At 37.3% G+C, this 18,221-nt stretch overlaps 1 protein-coding gene across 2 annotated transcripts in view; it reads left to right on the top strand.

The window, feature by feature from the left end:
• The window catches only part of LOC131521010 (carcinoembryonic antigen-related cell adhesion molecule 6-like), a 55,281-nt gene extending 45,521 nt beyond the window's left edge, over nucleotides 1–9,760 (top strand). The window contains exons 8-10 of one of the 2 annotated variants that reach the window (XM_058745723.1): nucleotides 3,455–3,532; nucleotides 3,605–3,670; nucleotides 9,261–9,760. In XM_058745723.1, the coding sequence (XP_058601706.1) occupies nucleotides 3,455–3,532; nucleotides 3,605–3,670; nucleotides 9,261–9,284 (168 nt within the window). In that variant the 3' untranslated portion in view covers nucleotides 9,285–9,760. Of the gene's footprint in view, nucleotides 1–3,454; nucleotides 3,533–3,604; nucleotides 3,671–3,747; nucleotides 4,298–9,260 lie in introns of those variants that run through there. The other variant, XM_058745659.1, reaches the window with a different exon arrangement.
• The last annotated feature ends 8,461 nt before the right edge of the window (nucleotides 9,761–18,221 follow it).

The following is an 18,221-nucleotide window of genomic DNA, read 5'->3' as shown; positions in this document are numbered from 1 at the left end:
ATAAAGTATTAATTATGCATGGCGCACGCAGTTAAAATAGTTTTGCCATTTATGTGCTCTAAACGTATCATTTCTAAAAATGAGTGAAAAAAGAAAATTATCAGGGGCACAAGGCAGGAAGCGACGCAAACAAGAGGAGCAGAAAAAAAGCAATATAGAGGTAAGAATCACAAGTTAATCACTGTGTATTGGCCCATGATGTTTATGCAGTATTCTGAAATAGCCTTTTTTGAACATCTTAACTAGCAACATTGACACTGTGAAACGTTTTTGCTTCAGTTAACTGCTTATTTAATTTTACTTTATTTTCTTTAAAATAAATTTAAACTTCTGTAATGTTGTTTTAATTTCAGTTGCATTACTGCTTGCTTTTAATTCACCAAAAAGTGCACTAAATGTCTTTTGAAACTTTTGAGCTGCAGAGAGGAGCTTTTCAAAGCTCAAGCTAATTAAAACCTACTTGAGGTCTACCATGGCCCAAGAGCGTCTCAGTGGACTTGCTGTCATCAGCATCAATAATGATGTTTATCAGAATTTGTCATTTGATTCAGTCATTGATGACTTTGCCGCAAAGAAATCCAGGCGTGTTCAGTTGTCACAGCTCACGGGGAGCACGGGAACCAGGAACGAGGAGATGAGGATTTCACAACACGGGAGTTTAATATACAAATAAGAACACAGATCACAGACAGGGTAGACACTTAAAAGACCGACAAACACTAACTGAAAGGACTGGGGGTTTTAAAGACAGGACAATCAAGGAACTAAGGAGACACACCTGGAATCAAATTAACACAATCAGACTGGGAAGAAACTGGGTCACAGGGAACACACGGGGAGCAAAAAACACAACAAAACAGTCCAGGGGCGTGACATTACTCCCCCCTCCCGGAAGGTGCGTCCTCGCACCGTGGAACAACAGAGGGGGGGAAACGGGTGGGAACAAAGGCGGAGGCTCTGGAGGAGGACGGACCACCGGGAGGGGGCCGGCTGACAGAGACCAGGGAGGTGACGAAGGAGGGAGGAGTCAGGGAGGAGACAGGAGGGACCCGGAGCAGGAGGAGCCTGGCAGGACCCAGGCCACAGCCATGATGATGGCCCACGGTGGAGCCGACGGAGGGAGGAGCCATGGAGGAGGCATGAGGAGGTGGTGGAGGAGCCCGAGGCGGAGCCTACGAGCCAGGGGGATGCCGAAGATCCGGGGGGCCAAGGTGGAGCCGAGTGCTCTGGCGACCGAGGCGGAGACGGAGCTCCGGAGATCCACGGCAGAGCCGGAGCGACTGAGGACCAAGGTGGAGCTGGCGGGAGGAAGGAGCCCAACTGAGCCGGTGGGATGGAGCGACGAGGTGCAGCCGGAGGAGCGGAGTCCTGAGGCGATGGCGGGTCGACGCCCGACCAAGGCAGAGCCGGAGGGACGAGGGAGCCCAGTGGAGCTGGAGGATCGACGGGTGACGGTGGAGGCGAGGGAGCTAGGAGCCGAGGTGGAGCCGCTGGGTCAACGCACCTGATCTGACGTGTTGGGCTCCACTTCCGGGGTGATCTTCCGCTCAGTCGCTCGGCTTCGCGCTGGCTCGCAGATCGCCGCGGGAAATGGCTCTCCGTCATCGGTGGGCTCGGGCTGATGCTCCGCACCGCGGGGAGTTGGTGGGCTGGGCTCTGGGTCTGGAGTGGATCTGGTGAGATCATCCTCAGGAGAGACGGTGAGGGGCGATCCATTTCTCACCAGAATCCACTCCACGAAGGTGGCAAAATCCTCTCGAGGATCATCCTCGGATGACAGCGCTCTGCACGCGGTGTTCAGACTTGCGTTGTAGAATGAGCAGAGCGCGCCGTCCGTGTAGCTGGTGGCATGAGCTATCATCAGGAACAGTCTGGTGTGGTCCTCGAGAGATCGTTCCCCCTGCTCCAGCAGGAGGAGGAGGAATTCTGGCCGGACGAGGGATCCATGGGATCACACAACGAAAAGAAAAAACACTGGGTAAAAACGGAAACAAAACGGAGGGTATAATCACGGAGCTTACTTTGTTTAGGTCGGTCTTTCTGTCACAGCTCACGGGGAGCACAGGAACCAGGAACGAGGAGACAAGGATTTCATAACACGGGAGTTTAATATACAAATAGGAACACAGATCACAGGCAGGGTAGACACTTAAAGAGCGACAAACACTAACTGAAAGGACTGGGGGTTTTAAAGACAGGACAATCAAGGAACTAAGGAGACACACCTGGAATCAAATTAACACAATCAGACTGGGAAGAAACTGGGTCACAGGGAACACATGGGGAGCAAAAAACACAACAAAACAGTCCAGGGGCGTGACATCAGTTTTGAAACTGTTCTGTAATTCTGAAAATATAATAGATTTTTGCATTGCTAATTAATTTTTTTGCGTGATTCTTCAGGTGACTTTAAGTCAAATTTGTTTATTTATTATCACAATTTATTTACTACTTATGTTAATAACATTTAAATCCCTGCCGCCAACTTATTCTGAGAAAACCGGTAGTTCAATGTGAAATCAGACATTGAGCACCCCCATATAGCCAAAATGGCATGATCATAATACCCCACGAATATTCGACTGTGAGATTGGGAGTCGAATCAGGCTCATCATATCGAAGCATCGAATCGTCGACTATTCGGGGTCACCCCTACAGTAAAGTTTTGAAAAATCAGCATTTTCTGAATTTTTCAGTGGTGGGGGGGGCAGAAATTTTAAATCTCGCCTAGGGCACCAACAGAGCCTGGGCCGGCCCTGCATACTAGCATTCGGAGTAAAAGGAAATGCATTGGGGTTGAGCTGACTATTTGGACTTGGTGACTGACCTGATGAGAGTTCAGGCTGTTTGTGAGAATTGGGTACAGGATCGTCACTGACCGTCACAGTGTTCTGATCGCACGCGGACACAGGTAAGTAGCGTGAAGTTCTAACAGAAGCTCTTTTCAGGGTCCTGCAGTGACAATCCAGTTTGTTCTTGAACCTCAGCAGCACTCCGCTGTTCAGCAGGCTTGAACTGAAAAGACAAAGCAAGGCCAGGATCTGGACAGTGAGAGACAAACATCATTACAGCTTCAGCTGCAGGGTCTTCAACGCACTTGTTGCGCCTACGCAAACACTCGTCAACCACATCAATTGCCTTATTCAGTCATATCCAATAGTCCATTGGGCTCTCATCTGTCTTAGGGAGAGTGTTGTAAAAGTCAGCCATAGGCATGTTCGAATATGTCAACTCACTGAAGTTTCGTTTCAGAATGTCAAACACTGTGCTAGGAGCCAATGAAGCAGTCGGTGCTGGGAAGCTGCGCAAGGACACTTTGACTACATCTGTTTGACACTCCTGGTCTAACTGCTGACTTTAACGTTTACAACAGTGGTTCTCAATTCCAGTTAAGACTATCAGATTTTACACAAGAACTCACAATGTTTGCGTCCTTCTGTCTCTGTCTCTGTAGATCTCTGATCCCATTGAAGACACTTATACAGCGCTTGAGCTCAAGTCCATGACCTCTGACCTGTATGACACACTCACAGTAAGTGAGACGTCAAAGTCAGATCATCTTCACAGATGATCACATGACTGATCTCTCGCTCTCTTCACACAGACCGTTCATCCCAGACCTCCTGGAGACTCCTGCACGACTCTTGATCCTAAACATGAGAATCCATCAGTAAGTGTCTGAACCTGCAGCTCTTCTCAATATAATCAATAAACTCTCTTCAGTTCTTCATCTGATTGTGTGTTCAGATCAACAGGAAGATGCTGCAGTGAGAGGCAGAGCACAAAGGAACCAATCCTGAGCTCTGTAGGCAGAGCCACATATATGATTGACAGTGATCATTAGTGATCAATGAAGAATTTTTTTTTTATAGTTTAGGAAAGATAATGTAACAGTTTAATTAAATGAATGTTATTGTATATGTAAGGGATAACCAATGGCTAGCTGTGCATTAAACGATTTGAATGCACGACGTGGAGGCGAAGAACCGCGAAGTCAAATCATTAAAATCGTTTAATGCACAGCTAGCCGTTGATTATCCCGTTTATGCCATGGTCATTTGCCAGCATTCACATATTAAAGATGTTAATAATATTTGCACTGCAGTATTTGACCGGAATGATAAAAATGACGATTATTTTCGTCTGTATTACTATTCAACTGTAACTGTATGTTACTATGGTTACCGATGTTTATAGGAAGCACATTAATATAGAACGTGATTAAACTGACCTGGAACTACCTGCAGTTCAACGAATTTAATCAACACCTGCCAGCCAATCAGAATCCAGTATTCAGACAGACCATGGCATAAAAATATAAATATAAATATAAATATAAATATAAATATTAAAGTGAAGTAAGCTCACTGTTTTAACATTTTTAAATATATTCTCCAAAAAGATCCGCACTCATCCAAATAGCCCAAAAAGGCTTATCATTTATTACTCAGAGGTCATAAAAAGTGCAAAAAATCTATTATAATTAAGATTAATAGATAAGATAATAATATTATCTATTATAATATTATTAAGAAACATTGGTATATACTATCCAGTGATCCGGTGGGTAAAAAAAAAGGATCTCCCCCTTTTTTCTCATTACAGAGCGAGGAATGTTAAGGACTTTTTAGTTAAATCAGATATTTATGTCAGGGATGGTATCGATGGACACGTGAGTAAGGATGTTGGTTTTTATCCTTGTCTTAAATGTGCGGCATGTACAAATGTATGCAAAAGATGTTTTGAGTTTCGTAGTTGTATTACTGAGCACACATATAAAATTAAACAACTGGTTACATGTGCTTCCACTAATGTGATTTATCTGTCTTGACCGTGTAAAAAACAATATGTAGGTAAGACAAATAGACAAATTAGGACTCGGATCATCGAGCATATGAGTGCAATTAGAAGGAAAGATTTTAAATCTCCCGTGGCTCGGCATTTTGTTGAGATGTCTCATCCGGTTTTGGATCTAAACTTTGTCGTTATTGAAAGGTTGACACAGACTGTAGAGGGGGGAATTTGGAACATAAACTTTTGCAGAAGGAATGTAGGTGGATTTTTGATCTTAAAAGTTTACATCCTCTTGGTATGAATGAAGAATTGTCTTTGAATTGTTTTTTATAATAAAATAGTTTGTATGTATTTGTATACTCTTTTGATATATTTATATATGGAGCATTTTGAATGTATTGGGATATGTGTGTCTGGGAGAGATATATTTTTTGTATTCTTGTGATATTAAGTGTATTATGGTAATGGGCTACATGGTTTAATGAGCGCAGGTGTGTGCCTGGTAGCACGTGGCACTGAGGAAGGGGTAATACCTGAAAACGTTTTGCACTGTTGCACCTTTGCACTTTTTTGCACTTTTTATGACCTCTGAGTAATAAATGATGAGCCTTTTTGGGCTATTTGGATGAGTGCGGATCTTTTTGGTATATTAATCTTCATATTTTATGGATCTACGCACTGTATATTATTGATCTACTGGACTTTCGGACAAGTGTTTGGCGCTACGGCCTTCTCTATTTGTTGATTAAATATATTCTCAGACAATGTTTCATTTGTGCAGCTTCACAATTGACAATTTATTATTTTGTGGTCTCAAAGTGCTCAATATTATCAGCTTCTGTTATTATGCCTTTAGTGTTTCTGAAACTTTCCCCATCAGTTTTATTTGTGATCGTTTCATATGTGTTTGTGCAAACCCTCAAACTACCAGCAGATGTCACCATCTCCTGCTACTGACCTCAACATCGATGTGCATCAGCTGTACATCACTATTATTAGTCCTAAATATGTTTGTATTATAATTATGAATGCATCCATTCAGCATCTTCTATGGTTTCTTCTATAGGGTAAATAAGGACAGCATAATCTTATGGCAGGGTTATTGTGATAATAACAATAATAATAATACACATGTTATAAAACAACTATAGAGTACCTACTGTTAGATATATAGATATATAGATGTTGGTAGATAGATGACCTCACTAAATAGACATCCACCAAAACAATAAGAAAATGTATCATAATTGAAACGGGTCAAGTTCTATATTAAAGTGAATTCCAGAAACACAAGATAGTCCAGCCTAAGACACTTCAGATCATTATGGCAATACACTTCATTAACTGGAGTCACAAAATGTCTCCACCAACAACACAATAATGATGACTAAATCTAAGCTAGTTGTTATTTTGATGGCTGAAAATTATTTATTTCAGTACACAGCAAAACCCCCAGTGTTAATTTAACACTCTGAGTGTGGACTCACTGGACTCATATAAACACTGAAGCAGTGTTAAAAGTAACTCTGAAGCAGTGTTAAAGTGAATGAGATAATTAGGTGATTAAGTGAGTGATGATTGACCATTATTGAAGACACCTGATGTTAACAAGCAGAATCACCAAAGGAGAAAATCTAAATTTGTATGTCACCATTATAGTGGTCTGTGTTTGCATTAGTTGGGATCTTTACCCTTAAATTTTTAACATTAGGTTTTGTTTGTTGTAATTGAATTATAAGAACCAGACAAAAGATGATCATGTGGTGTTGATTATGTTTTGAACTAGTCATCATGTAGTGATCTGAATACCTGAGTTAGGTTTTCTTTAATGATTAGGTAAACAAGGAGAAAAATACAAGATCTGACATTTTTGGCATAATCACACAATGTCTCCTACATAAATTTAAAAAAAAAAAAAAACTTTAATTTACACACACAGACATCAAGAATCAGCATGAGAATCACAACAATGGTGACCGTCAAAAAAGCATGTTGTAGCCAATAAAAATTAATCATTGGCTCCCATCATGCATTGCGGCATGAATACATTGAGCTGAATTGTCTTTGTAACTTTTTATTCTTACTACACCGTAGTTGAGATTCATACGCTGATTCTTGATGTCTGTGTCTGCCTAAAGCAAACACTTTTTTTTTTCCATCAGAAAAGCTTGCAAGAAACCACTACAAAATGTATAGAAAATACAGTATATTTCACAGAGCTGTTGCAACCAATAAAGTCAATATAACTCAGAGACCAGACTCTAAATAAGCTCAATGACTCATGTCAAACAATGATTATGTTAAAACATAATCATCACCACCTGATGACCTTTGCTCTTGGCTTGTCTGGCTGTTATAACTCAGTTACAGCAGCCAAACAAAATTTAAAATTAAAAAGTCAAGGGTCAAAATCCCAACTAATGCAAACACAGACCACTATAATGGTGACATACAAATTTAGATTTTCTCCTTTGGTGATTCTGCTTGTTAACATCAGGTGTCTTCAATAATGGTCAATCATCACTCACTTAATCACCTAATTATCTCATTCACTTTAACACTGCTTCAGAGTTACTTTTAACACTGCTTCAGTGTTTATATGAGTCCAGTGAGTCCACACTCAGAGTGTTAAATTAACACTGGGGGTTTTGCTGTGTAACTTTACAAAAGTTTGCCAATGCTGACATAACGACTTGTATTAAATTCAGATAATAGTGCAAAATGTAACTTGGCTTGCCTATTAATACGCTAACAGAGCAAAGTAGTAACAAGTTTAGAGACTGGCATCTTTAACCCTCTGGGGTCTGAGGTGATTTCTGACATGCCCTGACATTTGTGCTTCAGCTACACTGTAAAAACAAAACGTAATTTTATGGAAAATAACTGTGATTTTTTCAGGTTGTTTTCTTTTATTTTGAATTGCATTCAAAACGCTGTAAAATTATCTCTGAATTAACTACTTGGCTATTATTTTAAGGATTATGAAATTAATGACAAATTACAATAATTCACATTTTTAATACAGAAAAACTACTGTATTTTTATACAGTACATTTTCTGTTTTCTTAAATTACAAACAAATGTAAAATTACAAAAATAATCTGTAATTAATAAAATAACAAAACCGTTAGATGATAAAATGGTCAAATTACTGGCAGCAACAGCTGCCAAACAAAAACCTTAAAATTAAAGTAAAATCTCCTTATTTAAACAAGCTGACAACACTGTTAATTTACAGGAATTTCATAAATTATTACAATCAAACACCTTCACTGTAAAATTAACTAATTAACTAATTAATTAATTGAACATCACATGACTGGCAGCAACAGAACATTAAACACTAACAGATCTCTCTAGATCTCAGCATCTTCACTTATTACAAACCAGTCTGACTTTATTTATTTCATACAAAACTTCTTATTGAGAATTAACAGAGGTTTAGATGTCAATGTTTTATTGAAAATAATAAAGTTTGAAATCACCATTGTGGAGATAAGCGTTTGCTTTAGTTGGGCTTCTGACCCTTCACTTTATAATATCATTTTTTTCGCTGGCTGCTGTGACTTTGCTAACGAGAAATTACTCTGGTCATGTAAACCTGGTTACTTATTGATGATGAGTTAATCATCATGTAGTAGCCTGATCACATCATGAGTATTGTCTCAGAGTATGTTAGCCTTTAATGTTTTTTATTTGTCTTTTTTTTACAGTGTTTTTGTGATGTTATGGTAGTCAGAGATTCATTTTTTTTATTATTATATAGAAATTGTTTTGATTCACAGAAACATCAAGAATCAGCACATGAATCTCAACAATGGTGACAATCAACAAAAAGCTGGTTTTGTGATGATCAGAGATGATCTGAATATTTTGTAGATTGTTACCATTGTTGAGGTTCATATGCAGATTCTTGATGTCTGTGACTCTACGTGCTCTCATCTAAGCAATTTCTTCAAAATACTTTGCAACCCTTAAAATATCAAAGCAGGGCCACTTTTCAAGCAATGAAATTGTAACACTACAGCAAAATGAAATTAACAATTTTAACATGTTCAGACATTCCTGATGAGGCTAGTGAGTTAGGCTACTATACGATGACAAAACCATCATCAGTACGTAAACCACTTCATCTGATCAGAATTTTTCTTGCAGGTTTTGCTGTAACAAATGTGCTTTAGAAACACACAGTTACAGCAGCCACAGAAAAAAATATTGTTTAAAAATTGAAGGGTCAGAAGCCCAACTAAAGCAAAGCTTATCTCCACAATGGTGACTCCAAACTTGATTAATTTCAATAAAACATCAACATTTAAACCTCTGTTAATTCTCAATAAGAAGTTTTGTATGAAATAAATAAAGTCAGACTGGTTTGTAATAAGTGAAGATGCTGAGATCTAGAGAGATCTGTTAGTGTTTAATGTTCTTTTGGGATTTAAAGGGTTTCTGTCGTCTGTGTTTTGTAGGGTCAACATTGTGCTGAAGAGTAGAGTCTGTGCTTCAGTCCAGGAGAAGACCAAGAAACAAGATGTTATGCTGAATGTATCTTTATTTAAAAGCAGTAACTGTGGAGTTGTTGATGTAGCGGTAGTTATGAGTTTTTGCACTTATGTTGTTGTTAGATGATGGTTAACTGCAAAAAAAAGGTTCACAGAAAATGTTTCACAATTATAATCCAGACAATACCTGTAAAGTAAAAAAAAAAAACTAAGAAAAAAATAGGATGTTGTACCTTAATTTTACAGTTTTTGTTTGGCAGCTGCTTCTGCCATTCATTGACTGTTTTTTTAATAACGTTCTTTAACCGTTATTTCCATTAATGGTAAACGTTTGGCACCCTGTGCTGCCAAGCATTTCACTGTTTTTTTACATTTAATTTTTTTACAGTGTACTTATAACATATATTATTGACCAACATGTTTTTTTTTTTGTTTTTTTTTTCAGCACAAACTGTGCTACAATAAAATGTGAGCAAGATTGATGTATATGTTTGCATTTTTGGGGGGAAAAAAAATGATTATGCATGGTTAGTAAGTTTTGGGGGAAAAAATGTAGCTGAAATAAGGCCATAAAAAAATACTGAATAGTTCTGAATAAGACCTTTGAGTAATCAGTCTTGTAGGCTAGAATATTCATGTCAAAATGATGTGAAAATCATCTTGCTTACTCCTTCACAGAAAACAATATATTGATTAAAACTTTTAAAGACATGTTTTGTGATCGAAAGCCTATATGCGAGAGAGTGGTAATAGCCTGAAATATTAAGTGAGTATCACCTGAGAGACGACGGGCCTCCCTAATGGCCCCTGATGGCCCATCAGTGTGACTGTGACTTTGAGGCAGGTAAGAGAGAATGTGAGGAGATTGAAAAAATTATTATTATTTTTTTTTATTATTATTATTATTATTATTTGTATTTTATTTACAACACAGTATAATCAAAACATACATAATGAAGGTCAAAGACACATTTATTGTGCACACTGATCTAACCACAGAGATGTGAACAGACTTTGAGTCATTCCTGCAACAGATTCTGTTCAACAAGTGAAACAAGTAAATCATACCTGATATTTACGTGTGTTATTTAAGTGTTTTACTTCTTTCCATGGATTCAAGAAGAAGAAAAAAAAAAACAATCAGTAGTCAAGGATCTTGTTTTACCATAGAATATCAATGTAGATGAACATCTGATGTTGGTACAGCGCTCTCAGAGGAAAACAGTTTGAAGAGACTGAAAGTCAGCAGGATTCATCTGTGGTGCAGGTATCTGATCTGAAATACAAACGACCAAAAATAACATTTGTGAGAATGTTAATATCAGCAGCATCTGTATATATATATATACCTTATTAAAATCTATTTTTGAACAGAGCAGGCTATTAATAATAAACATGTTCTAACATACTTAGACTCGTATAGCATTCATCATGTTACAGTATACATTCATATTACATTTATTTTTGTTTATATAGAGCATGAAAACATTGCGCCGTAAGAAATTTAAATACAATGAATTGCCTTTCATATTCAAAATGTTTTACTCGCTTTCAAACATTATAGTCAGGAATTATAGTTTGGGAAAAACCCAACTATGATTTTGTAGTCATATAGCCTATAGTAGCCTATGTATGATTTTATAGTAGTAAAATGTGTTAAGACATGCTTTTTTGTGGTGCTAAATAGTGGCGCAACTATCAGTTTGCATGATTAACTTAAAGGTGCACTATGTAAGATTGACAGCTAGTGGTTGAAATGTATGGAGGATCAAACCTGCAAAAACAATAAATAAATAAATAAGCAAATAAATCCACAAAATAATACATAAATAAATATATAAATAATTAATTGTGCGAGAAAATAAATAATTAAATAAATTAAACAAATGTTGGGGGAAATAATTAAAAAAATGCTAAAGGAAATGCTAAACTGAAAGTTTTTTTTTTCCTCCCCTTTCAAACGTTTATTCATTTTTTAATTTAGTTCAGTATTTATTTTTCCTCAGCTCAGCTGCTAATGAGGGGGTGTCTATCAAGCATCAGAGAGGGCGGTCTTTATGCCACCATTGCTTGATCGTTATAAAAGTTCTGCGTTCGATTGTTTGCCTGCACAATATATAACCTTGTATGAAAATATTGCAGTCGAACAGTTTGGCGGAAGTTTGTAGATCCATCATGGCGGAAAGAAGGTCGATTGCCCAGTTGCTCCGCGAGTCACTGACTACGTTTACATGGACATCAGTAATCTAATTATTTACCTTATTCTGAATAAGACAATATTATGATTAAGGTGTTTACATGAGTTGCTTTTAGAATAATCCTTTCATGTTCCCGTTTTACATGTTACAGTACATAGATCGATTAATGGCATGCGTCATTGTCACCACGCGACGCTATCCGACGTCCAACCCAGAATTTCACATACACTGTAAAAAATGACCGTGATTTTAACGGTAAAAAACTGTGAAAAAGCTACGGTAAAAACCTGTTAAATGGTTAACGATAAGTTCCCCTAATATATACAGTGAAAAACTGTAATAGACATTTCAGACAATTTTACAGTGAAATACCGCTTTTGGAAGTGAAAAACAATGTAAAATTTACAGGGAAAAACCGTAAATTGACGTTCCCAGAATTCCCTGCGTTGCATTTCAAATTTTGTTTGAATTTGATGTTTTTTCTTTGAAATAACTAGGTTTCTTCTTAGTTTTTTCTTATCAGTTATGTATAAAGCGCTATATAAATAATGTTGACTTGACTTAAATTGGTTCAAATCTTCAAAAAAAAGTGCATGAAACAGGCAACCTGAATAAACACAAACTACAGTTTATTAATGATAACTGTATTTGCCTTTGTTTTATGTATAGGAATATCTGACAATATTTAGTGCTGGATATACTCAAAAATAGAATAAATCAGGATTTTTTTTCACAGCACTGTACACCAGCTTTTATGTGCAGTAGTGTAACATTAATGTGTGGAAATGGACATTTTATCAGTGTGTGATTGCTATTTTCAGGAGAATGCACTGGTAATAACTAAAAAAAGACAACCAAAAATATAATTCAACAGAAGATCATGGCTGTGGTGAAACAAGCACTCAAATAATGGTGAGCAGTAATCTACTTTATTTAATTGATATTTTATTAGCTATTATCTTTATAGTTTAGAATACATAATAACTGCTATTGTATTTCAGAAACTAAGATCTGTGGAAGTGCTGGAGAAATCAAGTGTATAAGTCCTCTGTCTCCTCAGCCATGGAAGAGATCTTCAGACATGAAGAGATGGAGGAGTTAAACGAAATCAAAGAGCTTAAAGAAGATTTACAATATTAGTGCCATTTCAGTATGAAAACAGAGAGAGAGCTGAGGCAGTGGAAAGGTAAAGAAATCTAGTTAATACAGCAATTATTCTCAATGCTTATAAGCTCTCAACATTTTTTTTTTTTTTTGTGGACTCTTTGATTCTCTCTGATTGACTGGAAGGTGTGCATTAAAACAATGAATGCAGATAATTACAATCAGTTCAATCGCTATTTTAAATCAATGTGCTGCTTGTACTGTAGCACACACATACAGTCAGAACGCTATCTAAAGACCTGTAACCAAACAAACTCATGAAAATTAACTTGGTTTTACGCTTCCAGTCAAATTGTACTACACAAACATTAAAGGGTTAGTTCACCCAAAAATTAAAATTCTGTCATTAATTACTCAACATCATGTCGTTCCAAGCCCATAATACCTTTGTTCATCTTCAAAACACAAATTAAGATATTTTTGATTAAATCTGAGAACTTTCTGATCCCTCTCTATAGGCAGCAACGCAACTTACACATTTAAGTTCCAGAACAATAGGAAAGACATTGTGAAAGTAATCCATGTGACTCCAGTGGTTTAACCTCAGTTTAGTCTTCTGTCGCATGAACACAACACTCATGCGTTGTGATGCTCTCATGAATGCACATTACAGATCAATATTTTTGTAAATAAGTGGTAAAGTAGTTTTTTTTGTTGGACGCAAACACTCGTGTCGTTTCATAAAATTGAGTTAAAACAACTGGAGTTGATGAATTACTTTAACGATGTCTTTCCTACCATTCTGGAACTTGAATGTGTAAGTTGCGTTGCTGTCTATGCAGGGTCAGAAAGCTCTCGGTTTCTTTATAAATATCTTTGTTTGTGTTCCAAAGAGGAATGAAGGTCTTACGGGTGTGAAACCACACAAGGGTGACTAATTAATGACAGAATTTTCATTTTTGGGTTAGCTATCTCTTTAAAGGCAGCTTTAACTTAACTTTTTAAACTAGCTGTAACAGGTGTATATTACACAATTTTAATCAACTTCAGTGGAGGCAACCCCTTTCATGTCGAGTGGTTCTTTGCCTCCACCTCATGCATTAAAATCATGTAATGCACACCTAGCCATGAATTAGCACTTAAGTGTAGAGGGTTATAGGTTACACACAGTATTAAATGAAGGGGGCACAATAACTGTGGAACACATATATTCTATATACTGTATTCTAATAATATATTTAAATTATATACTTGTATATTTGTAAATTATGTTTTTTTTTCTATTATTATTATTATTTTTTTTAATTTAAGGTTATAATTTTGAACGAAAAACCAAAATGATAAAGAGGGCAAATAACTTTGGAGCAGAGGTCGACCGATTCATCGGTTTTGCCAATTAATCGGCACCGATAGTTGATTGCAGGGGCGTAAATTTCACCTGACAGTAGGGGGGGACAATAAACGTAAAATTTCTCAAGAGCAATTTTTGAAGGGGACACAAATAATACAGCCAAAATTGTACTTGTAAGGATAGATGTGTGTACATAGCATGGACACCGTGTTTAAATATGAGTTCATGGTTCACCACGCGGTCATATAATTATTATTTTGCGTCATCCATAGTATTTTAGGTTTCGTCTGAAACCTAGTATGTCTCTTTCGCATTAATTCGACTGCATTAAACCCACTGATCTGCCACTTAACATCATATTGAGCAAAACCCAACACGTAGGTCTACAACATTAGCCTAATATCAGTTCACACACAGGTTTATCGCCATGTTAGTTGTAGTGGGTGAGCTACGGTATTAAGCATGTTAACCTTATAATCACTCATAGAAAATACATCGGATGTCATAATTTTTTGTCATGAATTTATTAATGATCCAGCATCATCTGTGTTAAAGAGAAAGAATCATTTCACCCGATGTTTAAAGAGAATAAAACAGCCTTGACAGCCTAAGTTACTTACACATAACTAACTTGCTCTCTCTCACCGGACTCGTGTGCGTGTATCGGTAAAGAAGGAAAGCAGGCAGTGGAACAAACCACCGTGAGGAAAGGGAGGGGGGAATCAAAACATTTCTGAACTTAAAATGTTTTTTTTTGCGTTTATTTTGTTTTACTAATCACACAATTATTTTAAGTATATGTCTATTATATTATTTTCAATACACAGAGTCGCTTGTAATGATATTTTTAGGGGGGACAAGCCTCAGATGGGGGGGTCCTGTCCCCCCCGTCCCCCCCGGGATTTACGCCTATGGTTGATTGCCACAACTATCGGTTATCGGCAAAAATCCATGCCGATAGTTTTCCGGTTTGCAACCGTTGCTGGAGTGGCTGAGAAAGATCCGCTGGCATTATACAGTGCGAGAGCAGCATCTAGAGGCGGAAATCACTGACAGCACGTGTTGTTTATTTTGACACGTGACACTGCGCTGTACAGAGCGGGAAACTCCAGACTCGCATTTAAATACAGCCGACAGAAAAGCCTGCCGCGGAACAGAGCACCATTCACATAGTTTTCTATTAAATTACATTATATTTGTCCCAAATCGTTGGAATGTACATAATGACTTCACCCTAGGCTATAAATTATGTATTGTGCATTTTTCAGCAAAACATTTGTCTTTTTGTGGCTCTAATAAAGTCTGTATGCTGTAGCCTTTGCATATAGAGAGCTGTAATACAGATCGCGCGTTCTCTTTCCGCTTGCTCTGTTTTTTTAAACACCGAACTTCAAACTCATTTATGCCACAATGTTCATTCTTGAAGCAAACTTATGTCCGTTTGGTTATTAAATAAATTGTTTTAGACCGCCACTTGATTTGAACGCAAAGCGTCTGGTGTGTGTGTGTGTGTGTGTGTGTGTGTGATACCTGTGAGTTCTCCTAGACGCAGCGCTGCGCTTTTGCCCGGTGTGTGTGACTTTTTTTTTGATTAGATAATTATCAAATGTTAAAAAATAGAAGCAAATAAAGTGTGTGAGTACACATACAATATCCATATGTATGTCATTTTAATGCTATGGCCTTGTGTAGGTATTTAAAGATGGCCATCTTTAAGCATGACTGTTGAAATTAAATGGTAACACTTAACAATAAGAGTCCATTCACAGCATTAATGAAAACTGCAGAAGTATTGTTCCTTGTTAGAGTGTGTTCATTTCAACATTCACTATTAACTACTAATAGGCTACCTTTTTACATTTTAAAGTTTCTTCTTTTAACATTAGCAAACTATGAAATAACTTTTAATGATCAATATAGTAAATAATATTAATATTTTTATTCATTTACAAAGTATGGTTCAGCACTGTTGCTGCTTTTTTTTTTAAATAGTAAAGCACTAGCTCTCTTTCAGTATCCATTTTGAAAACTATCGGTTGATTAATCGGTATCGGCCAGTGTGGTCCAACCTAGCAATCGGTATCGGTAAAATCCACTATCGGTCGACCTCTACTTTGGAGGACTCTGTACGGTATTTAAACATGATTATGTCTATGCTTTTTTCCAGAAATGCATGTTATCGTGCAAGGGGTAGTTGCATGGACTATCAGTGGAGGGACAGAAAGCTCTGAGATTTCATTATAAAGGTCTTCATTTGTGTTCTGAAGATGAATGAAAAACTTGCGGGTTTGGAACGACATGAGGGTGAGTTATTGATGACAGAATTTTCATTTTTGGGTGAACCAACCTTTTAACTTCTGTTACCTGGAGTGTTCAAAGACATTGTTAATGCAGACCAATATGCCATAAGAAAATAACTGGGAGTAGAATGAATACTTTACACAAACACTTGGTAACATCACAATTCAGGATTTATTTTAAGCATACTAAATATACCTGTAGTGAAAAGTGTAACTGAAACTTGAGAATTTCTGATAGTTTTTGTTTGTGTGTTTTTCCAGACTACATCCAAAATAGTGTTTCCACATCTGAGATGAAGGCATTCATAAGAACCAAGCAGAACAGTGAGGATAAGCTCTTCAAAAAATGAACCCTGCCTGAATAATGAGGGAAGAAATGTGCATGATTGTGTGATTTGTAAATAAACACTAAATACATTTAGTGTAACTCTCAGCCTGTTATTTTAAGTTTAAAGAAAAGTAAAATCATTTATTGTTGCATTGCTGTTTGAGACATTCACTGTTGTTTTGTACCTTAATTTATTATATTGCAGTTGTGTAAAATAAAACTTGTTATTCTGAATATTCTGGTTGCATTTCAGTGTTACTGTACAGCATTTTATTAGTATTGCACTGTGGTAGTACTGAATTGTACTTCAGTTGTATTATTGCAGTACTACTGCAGATTTATTGCAGTATAACTGTAGTAATACTTCAGCTGTATTGCAGTAATACTGTGGTTCTATTGCAGTTGTTTGTTAGTAATACTACAGCTCTACTGCAGTTGTATTTCAATAGTACTTCAGATGTATTGCAGTAAAACTGCATTTTTCTACATGTAACAAAAACTGCAGTATTACTTTTTTAAAAAACTGCAGTAATTTCTTGTAAGGGAGTTCGTCTTCGTGATGATGCCATATACAGTTTTGGGTGTTTCATTTTTAATTTTATGAAAGCTTCAAGTGCAGTTAATTATTTGTACGTGCACATAGACGACGGCGGTGTTGAAGCTCTTTTGTTTGCCATCAAACGGTTGATCGCTGCCGTGTGTGTCCTGTCGCAAAATGCTGCGAAAAGTCCTCCATGACGGTAATAGTGTGATTAAGGTGTTTACATGTCTGTACTGCGCTTCAATAATGCGACTAAAATTGGAATACTCCACGTGTTAATTCGATTTGTTTACTTTGATTATTACTTTAGCTGGATTAAGGTCATCAAAAATCGGCATGGTTTACGTGGTAGACTCTTAATCAGAGTATTGTCTTAATCGTATTAAAATCGGAGTATTGATGGACGTTAGGTATATACCGGGAAATGATTTTGTTTAGGTTTATTTGACAACTGTAACTCAGATTTGTTTAAAATGATCGAATGCTGTTGATATGTATGGTGCGTCCCAATTCGCCTATTTATACTATGCCCTAACCGGATGTATCCTTTTTGTGTAGAAAATGTACATATTTTTGGTTTGTAGCAGAAGATTAGGAACACATTTCATCTACACCAACCCTACACCTAAACCTACCCCTTACAGGAAACTTTCTGACCTCAATTTAGGTCCCCACCATGACACGAGTCCCCATGAGTCTGTGTGTATTCAGGTCTGAACCCATGTGCTACAGATCGCCTATATGCACTTCAGACAGGAGTATAGACCTCTCCAGGCCAGCAGACATGACTGTGTTCAGGGCAGAGATCATTTATTACTCTGAGCTAAATACTTGTATGTATAAATACATAGTACATTAAAGATTTGAAAGCCATCTGAATAATTGTGTTTTCTTCAATTACAAGTTGCCTATATTTAGGTAGGTCACAACTACCTGTAAGTCACTTTTTGATGCCATTGGTATAAGACAATCAGTATTGACAGCATACAGACAAGTTGTCCGCTGGGCCTGTGGTGTCCTGAGCAGCCCTTTCACTGCTGACCATGCTTCTCCACTCGGCCTCCATCACATCTGCATCTCCGTCAGGAGTGGAGCTGCAGTCCAGT

This window comes from Onychostoma macrolepis, chromosome 01 (assembly GCF_012432095.1).
Source record: "Onychostoma macrolepis isolate SWU-2019 chromosome 01, ASM1243209v1, whole genome shotgun sequence".
NCBI lineage: Eukaryota > Metazoa > Chordata > Actinopteri > Cypriniformes > Cyprinidae > Onychostoma > Onychostoma macrolepis.
Note: the sequence above shows the minus strand (reverse complement) of the source record. Positions and strands in the feature narration are given on the sequence as shown.